The 12,907-nt window shown below is 33.7% G+C and overlaps 1 protein-coding gene across 1 annotated transcript; it reads right to left on the reverse strand.

Moving 5' to 3' along the window:
* Positions 1–1,651: 1,651 nt before the first annotated feature.
* LOC133297522 (NADH dehydrogenase [ubiquinone] 1 alpha subcomplex subunit 9, mitochondrial) lies at positions 1,652–8,509 on the reverse strand. The gene is made up of 12 exons (XM_061496690.1): positions 8,343–8,509; positions 8,156–8,252; positions 6,666–6,730; positions 6,398–6,483; positions 6,167–6,251; positions 5,979–6,049; positions 4,340–4,471; positions 3,607–3,722; positions 3,342–3,465; positions 3,133–3,201; positions 2,134–2,254; positions 1,652–2,019 (listed from the first exon to the last, which is right to left on the reverse strand). Exons 1-12 carry the CDS (start codon positions 8,425–8,427, stop codon positions 1,880–1,882), a joined length of 1,191 nt encoding a protein of 396 aa, XP_061352674.1. The 5' UTR covers positions 8,428–8,509; the 3' UTR covers positions 1,652–1,879.
* Positions 8,510–12,907: the final 4,398 nt, after the last annotated feature.

Below are 12,907 nucleotides of genomic sequence, written 5' to 3' on the forward strand. Positions count from 1 at the left end.
ACGAAACAACTTTAAGGCGTCGGTAAGTGTTATATCACCATATGAATCATCTGAGACATCATGATTGGATAAAATTATCTTCGTCTTAATATATATATATATATATATATATATATATATATAATTATCATGCTTACAACTAATTTAATCATCATTAATTTTCATCAATATAACGATAATAATTTATTGAGAATTATTGGCTTGTACTTATTAATTAATTATTAATTTTTAATAAATTTAATAAATTAAAATCGTTGGATTGACGAAAATTAACGATGATTAAATTAATTATAAATGTGATAAACATATTTTGTGCTAAGTATATCCTACCCCATATATATATATAATATGGGGAGATTCTTTTTATATCAGTGTAAGACTAATAAATCTCACACTAAATCTCAGTCGTTGATGGTCGAAAGTCATCGGTTGATATTTGTAATGTAATTAATAATTAATTATTATTAATTAATTCATATGATTTTCTAAAGTATAACTGTTGGATGCACGAAAATCAATGACTGAGATATGATATAAAACTTATTAATCTTACACTGATACAAAATGATCATGATCCTATATATATATATATATATATATATATATATATATATAGGAAAAAATATTTCTACAGCAAATTTTAGATAAAGATATCTACAGCTACTCCAAAAACTACGTCGTTTTGATTAATGAAAGGTGTTTATGTAATTTTAAGTGAATTAATGAAGGGTATTTCAGTAAAATGTATATGATAAAAGAATAAACAAAATTACAGAAACGCTCTTCATTAATTAACCTAAAATTACAAAAAAAACCCTTCATTAATCAAAACGACATAATTTTTAAGAATAGCTGTAGATATCCTTATATATATATATATATATATATATATATATATATATATGAGGCAGGATCATTTGACACCGGTGTCAAATTTGAAGTTTGACACCTCATCTGAGAGCCGTTAGATCGAAAAAGATCAACGACTCTGATTTGTAAGCATGTGACACCATTGATCTTTTTCGATCTAACGGCTCTCAGATGAGGTGTCAAACTTCAAATTTGACACCGGTGTCAAAGGATCCTACCTCATATATATATACATATATATATATATATATATATATATATAGGGGAGAGATCTTTTGACTCTAGATTAAGACTTACAATTCTTACTCCTCATCTCAACCGTTGATTTCCGTCCATCTAACGGTTATTATTTATTTGAAATAAATAAATAATTAATTGTTATAGATAACCGTTAGATGGACGGAAATCAACGGTTGAGATGAGGAGTAAGAGTTGTAAGTCTTAGAGTCAAAAGATCCCTCCCCATATATATATATATATATATATATATATATATATATATTACAAAAAAAATCAAGCGCCTAGAAAGTAACATTACTAACCTCCAAATAGCATAGACTGTGCAAGTAATGTGCTGAAGAGAACAAAAAAACTAACATTATTAAGACCCTCTGCCCCAAAAAATCAAAGCTTCCCACTTCTTCCTTTTTATTATTTTAATTTATTAATTTGTTTATCTTTAAATTTATAAATATTTTTTCTTGATCTGTTGAAGACTGGGTCAAGGGGGGAGGTTGGTTGGAAGTTTGAACCTGATTCAGGACCAAACGAGTGTAAAAGATAACATCCAATTAAAAATATGACTTTAAATTAGATTCAAGACGTTTACATTCAGGAATCAACTAGTATCTGGATTTTATTATCATCACCAAACATGATTGAAAATTCCACATCATGGAAGGGAGATACAAAAGTTAAAACTTTTCAGATCTTTTTTTAACTGGTGAAATGAATGTTGGTAGTACAAGCAAGACGGAAAAATGATTCAGGACCAGACATCCAAAGAATCTTACGGCCAAGCATCTGGAGAGACCCTTTCACTGATCGTAGAACCAAATTGGGGGCCTCCTTTCCTATATGACATAAGAAACTCAACAGGGTATCCCTTCAGCTGATGAGGAACAATTCCAAGATCATTGAAAGTCAAAGCTGCAAATTTTATCAAACAAAAAATGCGGGACATGAGACAGTAAAAGAAAGAGTTCTATAATAATGTCTTGGAACAAAGAAGGAAAGACCTTTAGATAAAATTAAGGAACTTACCATTTTCTGAAACAACAGTATCTGTAGTCAAAGCTTGGATCTCACTCAGATTGAACATGTTAGGAGTGGGTAGCGGAAAAGGGACCTTATTTAGCAATATTTCCCTTGGAGTTGCTATTGCCTGAAATCAATCATATCCCACACGATGTCGGCATTTTATGACACCAAAGCGATACCATATACTCTCAATAGTAAACCGAGTATTCCTCTACCATGAGCAGTTAACCCACTGCTAAAACAAAAAAGGACTGTGTACCAAAATAAAATAAAACAGAAAATGGACCAAGTGATAGCGATCTTCAAATAACAAATGTGATTGTGAGCTACTAACTCAGATACCACCTTACTCTACAGCAAATTAACGCACATCTATACAAGATTGCAAGTTCTACATTTTTAAGTTTAGGCCTTCGGCCAAATTTTATTCATAGTAGTTAATTGCGCCGCGAGCCGCGCCGTACGGGCGTTGCGGTGCCTCGCCGCAAGAAACCGCACCGCATCGGAACGCGATAGCGGCCATTGCGATCGCATTTGCCAAATTGTGGCCATATTGCTGTCATAAGACAAAATGTCAATTTTGTCCTAAATTTAAATGCGTAACAGAAAATGTTTCTTTTTTCATTATTTCTGTTATATATCTATTTCGCTATTTCCGCATCCGCAACCCGCTATAGCGTTATAGCATTTTTTTGGGTTGGTCGCGACATACCGCAATCCGCATTTGATAACTTTGATCTTATTTGCCTTCACAAATATTTGCCTTGTTGCCAGAAATGATTTCCTAGTTACATATTTAATATCGGATAACTGAATATATTTAAAAAAAATGAATCCATCATACATAAAAGTCTATAACTGTGAGACTATTGAGAATTGCATTATATATCATTTATAAACACCCAAAGGATAACAATAACCTCACAAGGCCAAAAATATGTTCATGTCTGGCATTCCAATGGTAACTAGACAAGTAATCAACAAATGAAGAAATGAACACACCTTTGCAATGGGAAAAGGCACCTTCACATATCGAGGCCATTCTCGGATCAAATCATACATAAGATCTGCCTGCATTTAACATAAATATTCTACATCATTTTAACAATTTTCTTCTTCCATTCTTTCTCCTACAGGTAGTTTCTCTTGTTTTGACAAAATATGAAATATAAATAAATAGCAACAAATAAAGTGATAAAGTCAGATATTACCAATTCATGCACAGTAAAGACATCTGGACCACCCAGTTCATAAATCTTTCCCATGCTAGTGCCGTCATCCTTCAAGGCTGCAGTAAGTGCAGAAGCGACATCAACAACATATACAGGTTGGATTCTGCAATAATTGCATTTGTCAGAAAAAAAGATCAAGAAACAAATATTCCAATGCCAACAGGCAGAACCAAACACAACACAATTCACTTAGGTAAAAAAAAAATTGAAGCTCACAGTAATTGCTTGATAGATTTATACATACTTTGTGCTCCCATCCCCAATCAATGGAATAAAGCTATACGTTTTTGCAAAATGAGCCCAGCGGTTTAAAATTCGATCCTCTGTACCAATCATAACAGCAGGTTTCAAGATTGTTGCCTGTTGAAATTGATGTTAGGAATTCTGACATTAATGCTCTAGCAAGTTAGCAAGGCATGAAAATGCCCCTTAAATAACATTTCAGTGCAAAATGAGCACACATATCTAAACTGTATAAGTGCAAATGATTTTTACTTCGTCATTCACATGAAAATGTATTTCTAATTGCTTATCCGGTATACAATTCATCAGCACTTAAACAGAACAAAATGATTTTAAACTATCTTTAAACTTGATATTCAGGAGTTTGCCAAATGAATTCCAAAACTTACAGAGAATAAATTAATCATTTTTTTGGTGAAAAATTAATCATTTTTTATTTACCGTTTGTTTATAGAATAATAGAAGCCCGGACCAAGACAGAGAAGTGTCAGAAGTAATAGAATTAATGTACTAGGATGCTAAAAAATATATTGACTGGTCTTTGCTTCTATCTCTAGCATTTAGGATAATTTGTTTTCACATTAAAAAACATTCAATTAGTTCCATCCAAAAGCCTATAAAAACTTCGTTCAGCTTCAAATGTAAATGTCCAGAGTGAATAGGTGCTCCTTTTACATACACTAAAGGAACTAAAAATAAACTATTTAGCCTAGAAAACAATAAACTAAATGTACCTCAGGCAACTCCCTTAAAACTGCTTCCTCAGCCGCTGCTTTAGCTCTAAGCATCCTGGACGGAGATGAAGGCGATGCACCTAAACAAGAGACTTGAATAAATCTTGTGATACCACCATGCTCTTTGGAAAGCTGCAAGAACTCAGAATATTTACTATACATTTGGAAATCTCACGATCCCATGTTGAATGACAAGTCAAGAGGCATATGATGTGATTTGCATGTTTCTTTTTATTATATAACTGAATAAAAAGAATTACAAAGGAATCATATGCAATGTGGGACTTCGTCCCTCATGCTAAACTACTGCATTTACAATATTCTCAACAAAAACCAATTTAGGAAACCACAAACATTAGAAAAGTAAAAATATTCAAACTAAGCCAAGCCAAGCTTCACAATAGCTCCCTTTTATATGCACTAAAACTCATAATTGTTGTAAGCCTCAAAAAATAAAGACTCAATCCCTCGGAGATAGCTCATAAAGCTTGCAAGAGGCTCCTGATCGCACATAAACAGTTTTGAACCTTTAATACTTTACTGAGGCAAGCTCATTTCTCAACCAAGTTTACCAATAAAATTTTAAATTGAATGCATTATCATTTTGGAAGACTTTCTTTTACATAATTCAAACCTTATGATGCAGCTTCGAGTATCATGAGGCAGTCTTTAAAGAGGGCAGGTGAAAAAAAATCCAGTACCCCCCCTACCCACAGCTGCAGCACCACCTTTTGGGGTGTAGAGGGAGCAGCAGGAATAGTTACAAAACATCAAGTCAGTTTAAAGACAGTCACACTGAACAGTTTGGACATGTCCAATATTTACCGTTTGGGATCATTACTAGTTGATCAGATCCCATAAAAAACACAATAAATTCTTAAGAAACCCTCATGGTTTAGGGTTTAGGAATATAGTCAGAATATTCATTTTCTGACTACCCTAAACTTTAGAGTTGACATGTTTATTGGCGTACAAAGGATACATTTAAATTCATTTTCTTTGTAAGAATTTGATAGGAATATAGTCATGTAAGTATATGTAGGTATATGTAAGTTGGGTAGTAGGGGATTATGGGAGCATGACAAGTCTGTTAGTCAGAATATTCTAGAAGAATGAGTTTGTTAGAGGAAAAAAGGAGGGCAGTGCTGAGGTGGCAAGGTTGTTAGAGGGAATAAAAGGTGTAGAGTGGCGTGAGCAGAGGCATGGAAATAGATTGGAATTTGGGACTTGGGCTGGGAAACCAGATTGGGAGAGAACTAACACCTCTCTAATGTGTTGAATTGTATCTTTCTTTCTTTCCATTTTCTGTCTTCGTAGCTGATAGGAAAACCTCCATTGTAGTAGCTCGAGTCTTTGTTATTTTCATTACTATTGCTTGTGATTTCAGCTTATTAATATACAGAAAATCCAGAAGGTGTTCATTCTGGGCCAAAATACTCTGTTCTTCGTAGTTATTTTGCTTCATCTCTGATCCAGTTCTATCAGAATTAAAATGAGATATTGTTATTGCAAAAACAACAATTTACAGACTTGTCAGTAAAAAGGTGCATGTTTTCACCGAGAGAGGGAGAGAAAATAGTGAGTGAATGATAATTTGAGATGTTAACTGATGATATAGGATGAGAGCAGCAGAATATACTTTCGCAAGTTGCTCAGCCATGTTATGGTTCACTTCCTCAAAGCTGTAGTTTCTTGTCTCATAATCCCTTCCTGCCACAACCAAATCAGCCAGAATGAGTGTGTGATTAAAGGACTAAAGGACAAAAGGTCATATATTCCAACGCTTTGAAACATTCAAGGTGCAGAATTACATGAGAAGATGTATACCAATAAGATTGATAACAACATTGGCCTTAGCCATCACAGCTTTTACTGAACTTTCATCTCTTGGATTGTATTTCATGGGTACAATCTGGGCATATTAATCACTGGAAGATTAGTACAAATAGCAGATAGAAATAACCCATGCACATAGCACTATTTTCTTTTCCATGCAGACCAAAAAGAAAGAGGCAAGAGTGGACTCTTTACATGTATAAAATAATTATCTTATGCTACCTGTCCTAAATCCCCCATCAGTTTGAGATGACGGTGACAATCTTCAGAGCCTCGGAAAGGAATTAAGACTTGAGATCCCATTTTAGCTGGAAGAGGGGAATGGCATCACCAAAATAAGCAATACAACATAGTAAGAAAAAAAGTGAAGTTAATAGTCATAACGGAATTTATTTCAAAATATTCTATTTACAGAAAAAATAACTAAAAAAAATTGAAAAATATTCTGGTAAGTTTTACTTTGAAACAAATATATATCCCAGAAACTTACCAAGTCGTTGCACAACATAACGACCTAGGAATCCAGTCGCCCCAAATACTGTAGCAATAATGCCGCTGCAAAAAGAATTGCGTTCAAGCATTATTTTAACTATCAATCATCTGTATAAGCTAACAAGACTACTTTAACTACACACCAAAACCTTCTCAACTCTTCAATTAAATCCAAAAAAGCAAAGGTAAAAAAAAAATTCAATAGGCAAGTGAACCAAGTAGAGGTCAAAATAAGATTTTAATTCTCCTATGATGCTCCTAATCCATTAAGGACAATTAAGTATAATTCATACTACAAGAAGCTTTTTCAAATTATAACCCTTTATATCCAATCAGAATGCATAAGAACCAAATTGAAAAAAGAGACTAGCCTCCTGAAGAATTATCCCTAGCCTTAAAACTGCAGACCTACTATGAGAATGGCTCAATACAAAAGAAATATCCATGATATAACTCCAAAAGATATAATACTAAACACCACAGATCCTACCAAAGAGTGAATTAGTGATAATAAAAAAGATTATTCACAGTAACTGATCCTTAAGAAACAAGCAAAACCAACCTACAGTTGCATCCAACCAATCTTAAAAACATTTCATGAACATCAGTTCATCCTACGTAAGGCAACTTCATTTCTTCAAAACTTTTAAATGAAATTTTCAGAATGGCTGAAATACGTCTAGTTAGGAAACTTAACCTTATCTCCTGCTACACATTAGTCAAGAGGTGAAAAGATTTGCTTTACTAGGTATCTAAGCACGCCAACTGAGTGACCAAAATCAACAGGTAATGGAGAAATTATTAGATGTTGCCTTCACTCTCACTCGTGATTACAGCTTTAGTTTTTCTCAATTGCTCATGCAAGTCATGTATGACCAAAATCCCAGCCCAAACACTGGGTCTACATTATGGCAATGTCAACCTAGAGACTTAGTCCTATAGCAAGCTCAAGCGAAAGAGAATTCTCAAGCCTCATTTATACCATTTATATAGCTCTCCAGGAGGAAGGGAAGCCTTAAACAACGGTAGGTGTTGAACTCATGTGACCCAACTGTCACACGATTCGATTCATGTAATCAACCTCTGGAAAACCCAAGGTAAGGCTACCTACTATAGATCCTTCACTGAACCAAATTTATATAGCTCTCAAAGAGTTAATTCAATAAATCAAAGAATTGTCTGACAATCCAACCCCAACCCCCTTGACCATACTCATTTCATTCCACAGTAGACTTCCATTAAGTGTCATACAAGTAATATCACAGTCAAAACTCAACTTGAGAGCTTAGAACTCATACAAAATAATCTAAAGGAGCTTCTATTCCCACATTTCTGGGAGCCTAAATTTTTTACCCTATAAATGAAATTTTTTCAATGTAATAATGTAAATCCACAAAAATAAAAAATAAAAAATCTAATAGTCATAATTTTTCCGACACGAAAACGAACAATGAATGAAATTGAAAGGAATAAAGGAGTGAAGTTTACCTAACGGATGATCGTCCACCAGTACCCTTATGGACAAGGTGGCCCGCGCCTTTAGTCGAGAGTGTAGAAACGTAACGCTCTTGATCTGATCCATAGTCTGCAAAGAACAATTACCATTGCAATTGCAATTAGCTGGAAAAAGGAGTTGAGAGAAAAGCACAGATTAATGCACGAAATGGAACATTACGGTGATTGAAAATTGGATAGAAGGACTTGAGAGACGTTGATGGATTTGGCGATTGGTGCCCTAAGCGCCTCGCAATGGCCTGCATCTTACCGTGCCCACACTCTCACACACACAACAAAAGAGAAGCTGGAAGAGGAAGAGAAGAGAAAGAGAAAGGCAACACAGAAATGCGATGAGTGAGTTGTTGATGGTGAACGCGACCTGAATTGGGCTCCATATTATACATGGCCCAGATCCGTGCTCGTTTAATAGAATTGGGCTGTGAAGGCCCTAAACATTTTTATCTTTTTTATGATTTGGTATAAAAAATGTGTTGCCCATAACTTATTTGTTATTTTTTTTTAGGATAAGATATTATGTTTATTTTTTATGCATATTTTATTTATTTCTCTCAACGTCATTCTTTCTTCTCTCTCTTCCCACTGTTGGTTAGGATTGTGATCTAATAATATGGAAAGTGTTGAAAGAGAATTTTTTTAAATGGCTTATGGAAAAAATCTCAACTCCATCTTATATATAGGATTTACAATCCATAATAAAAGGAAATATTTGTAGATACACAATCTCTAAAATTATGGGGTCTATTTCCTAAAATAAAGATACTATTAAGATATCTTTTAATATTTCCCCTCAAGTTGGAGCATTTAGATCATTTGACCAAGCTTGTCACAGATGAAATGAATTTGAGGATCATGTAGCGACTTTGTGAAAATATCAGCCAACTAATCACTTGAGTTAACAAATTTAATGATGATTTTCTTGGAAAGAACCTTCTCCCTCATAAAGTGACAATCAATCTCTATATGTTTGGTCCTCTCATTGAAAACTGGATTTAATGCAATGTGCAAAGCAGTTTGATTATCACATATAGTTTCATATGATCTACGTTTCCAAACTTCAACTCACTAAGTAACTGTTTTACCCATATAAGTTCCTATTTGAGCATTGTCATGGCTTTATACTCAGTTTGTGCACTAGATTAAGCCACCATATTCTGCTTATTGCTTTTCCATGAGAAAAGATTACCTCCAATAAAAACATAGTATCCTAAAGTAAATCTCGTATCAATAGGAGAGTTAGACTAGTCAGCATCAGAGTATCCCACTACTTGAGAATTACCCTTGTCTTCATACATCAATCCTTGACCCGGAGTATTTTTGATATATCGTAGGATTCGTGCCATAACATTCCAATCATTAACACACGGAGATTGCATGAATTGTCATACTACACTAATTGCGAAAAAGATGTCTAGTCCAGTTAGTGTAAGGTAGTTGAGCTTACCAACCAATCTTCGATACCTGTCGAGATCTAAATACGACTCTTCCTGGTCTAGTAATAGTTCATTGTTTGGATCCATGGGAGTGTTAATAGGTTTACAGTTTGTCATACCAATTTTTTGCAATATATCCAAAGCATATATTTTCTGTGAAACTACAATACCATTCTTTGATTGAGCTACCTCAAGACCAAGGAAGTATTTGAGCTTTACCAAATCTTTGGTTTGAAAATGTCTAAACAGATGCTTCTTAAACTGAGATATTTCATCTTGATCATTGCCTGTAATAACTATATCGTAACATAAACTATCAAATAAATGCATCGACCGGATAGATTGTATCCGAAGAAGACTAAATGATCGGCTTCACTCTACATTAGCCCAAACTCCTACACCATTGTACTAAACTTACCAAACAAGCTTGGAGAAATTGTTACAACCCATAAAGAGATCGTTTCAACTTACAAACAAGTCGTGATTCCCCCATGAGAAACAAACCCAGGTGGTTGCTCCATATAAATCTCTTCTTCAAGATCACCATGAAGGAAGACATTTTTAATATCGAATTGATACAGTGGCCAATGTCCAATGACTGCCATGGCACGAAAAAAATGGACAGAAGTCATTTTGGCCACTGGAGAGAAGGTGTCACCAGAATCAAGATCATAAGTCTAAGTGTAACCTTTGGCAATAAGTCAAGCTTTGAGCCGATCAATATGACCATCAAGGCATATATTGATAGCATAAACCCAACGACACCCAACAAACTCCTTTCCTTGGGGAAGGGAAACCAGCTCACATGTACCACTATGCTCAAGGGTATTCATCTCATCAATCATGGTCTGTCGCCAACCAGAATGTGAAAGGGCCTCACCTACAATGTTAAGAAGTTGAAAGAGCACAAGGAAGAAACAAAAGCATAATATTATGGAGACAAATGATGAAAAACTTAAGAAGTTATAAATAGGATAAGGTTTGCGAGTGGATCGAATACCTTTTTAAAAGGCAATAGTAAGATTATCAACATACTCACTTGGGTCAGATGGATCCATCGTAGATGAAGCATTTGGAGCAGGACATGTTTCACGAGGGAGGAACTTGATTATTGACTACTGATGTAGGTATATGATTGATCAAATAGCAAGCAGTCAATACAATATTACCCCAAAAGTGTAAAGGCATTTTAGCTTGTAATATTAATGTACGAGTAATTTTAATAAGATGATGATTTTTTTCTTTTAGACACTCCATTTTGTTGGGGTGTATGTGCACATGATGATTGATGTAAAATACCATGAGAAGACATAATTGATGAGTATTCTGTGAAAAATATTCTTTAGTATTATCACTGCATAAAATTTTAATGGACTTGCCAAATTGATTTTGAATTTCGGTATATAAGGATTGGAATATGGATAACACCTTAGACCTTTCTATCATTAAGATCAACCAAGTACATTGAGAATAGTCATCACTAAAAGTAACAAAATATTTAATCAAAGAGAATGGGAACACGACTTGGACCTCATACATCAGAATGAATGATAGTAAAAACAGACTTTGTTTGACTCTTAACTTGACTCATAAAGGAAGCCCGAATATGCTTTTCAAGTTGACACGACTCACAATTGAGAGACTTCAAACTTGCAAGACTCGGAACCATTTGATGAAGTTTTGACAAACAAGGATGGCCCAAAATCTAATGTAGAAGGCCAGGAGATTCAGTAGCAGCACACACCACATGAGGGATTTACTTGAGATGATAAAGTTCAAATGATTCATGTTATGCTCTGATCGTCTCTTCCATACCATGGTCTTGTATGATAAAAGAATCAAAATGTTAAAAGTTATCGAACAGATACGAGATTTGGTAACTTTTAATATTTTGATTCTTTTACTGACATTAATATCATGAATTTTATTTTCCATGTCCATCTCACGATTTACTATCTTATATTACCTTTCGATCTTAAGATCTCGATTTTATATATATAAATATTATATTTTATAGTTAAAATTATAAATGTAAATCTCACGATTTAAGATCTTATCGTCCACGAATTCAAGATCTGAATATCAAACCTTGTTTCCTACGTTCTCCTAGAGCCATCAAAACAGGTCAACTCGTCTTGTAGTCTCTAACATGTATTGGTTAAGGTAAAAAAAACCCTCAAATACAAAACTAATATAACCCCACATATTAGGGCAGCCTTTGGACTAAAAAAACAATTAAAAAATTAAATTTCTTTGTAACTTTAGACTAACTCAAAAAGAAAGCATTCTAAAGAAAGTAAAGTAACAATAGCACCATATACACAAAGCCTTGAAATGTAAGTGTAATTAATGTTTCAAAAGCTAAAAGAAATCAGAAGTATTGAAACTCTGAAAAAGAAAACTTTTATTGATGCACTGAAATATAAGAATATGGAAATAGAAAATAACATAAAAATATATTCGATAAAATTTCAAATAATGACATTCGTAGATTTCCATTCAAGCCTGCAGTGTCAAACTCCAAACTAGCCTTGCTGCTATTTTCTTTCTGCTTCTGTTTTAATCATGAAGATATTGCATGAAGTCATAATTATTCATTTTGTTGTAAATATAATGGTGAAGGCATGGGTTGACTACGCATGTGCTATGTGTCCTTCATCTGCTTATCATAAATCTAATCAATAACATGAAAAAACAAAAGGAAAAATCATCCACTTCTAATTTATATTAATTAAGTCTTGTTAGAAAGAACATAATTGATTCCAAATAAATGCTCAAGGAATTTAAAACTCACTCTGGCCCTCTATCCACAGTAATTACCTTAACCCAATAAACTCTTATATTAAACAATTATAGAAAGAGACTTACATAAATAGTAAAACACACCAAATGAAAAAATAGGATAATTGAAAGTGGTTTTTTTAATATGATCAGTGCTTCCACAACAGTGATAGCACTGCTACGGAAAATTTTATTAAATATGATAAATGATCTAAGAATTTTTTGCGAAAAGATGTCATGACAACATAGATAGAACAGGGAAAGACATCAAAAAGCATCTCCAAAGACATGTATAAAAGTGGAACAAAAAACACTTACAAAATGAATATATTAATTATAAGAATACTACTCAATAAATGGAAGCAATACCTTTTTATATTTACTTTTCCGTGTTAAATTATGGCCATCCTTCCTTCTCTTGCTATTTTCTTTCTTTTATAACAGAATGCAAAACAAAAATGTAGTATAATAGGAGCAAGCAGAAACTAAGCTTTAATCAATCTCATATAAC

Source organism: Gastrolobium bilobum, unplaced genomic scaffold, assembly GCF_033153095.1.
Source record: "Gastrolobium bilobum isolate Gb01-03AN ecotype WA unplaced genomic scaffold, APGP_CSIRO_Gbil_v1 utg37107, whole genome shotgun sequence".
Taxonomy (NCBI): domain Eukaryota; kingdom Viridiplantae; phylum Streptophyta; class Magnoliopsida; order Fabales; family Fabaceae; genus Gastrolobium; species Gastrolobium bilobum.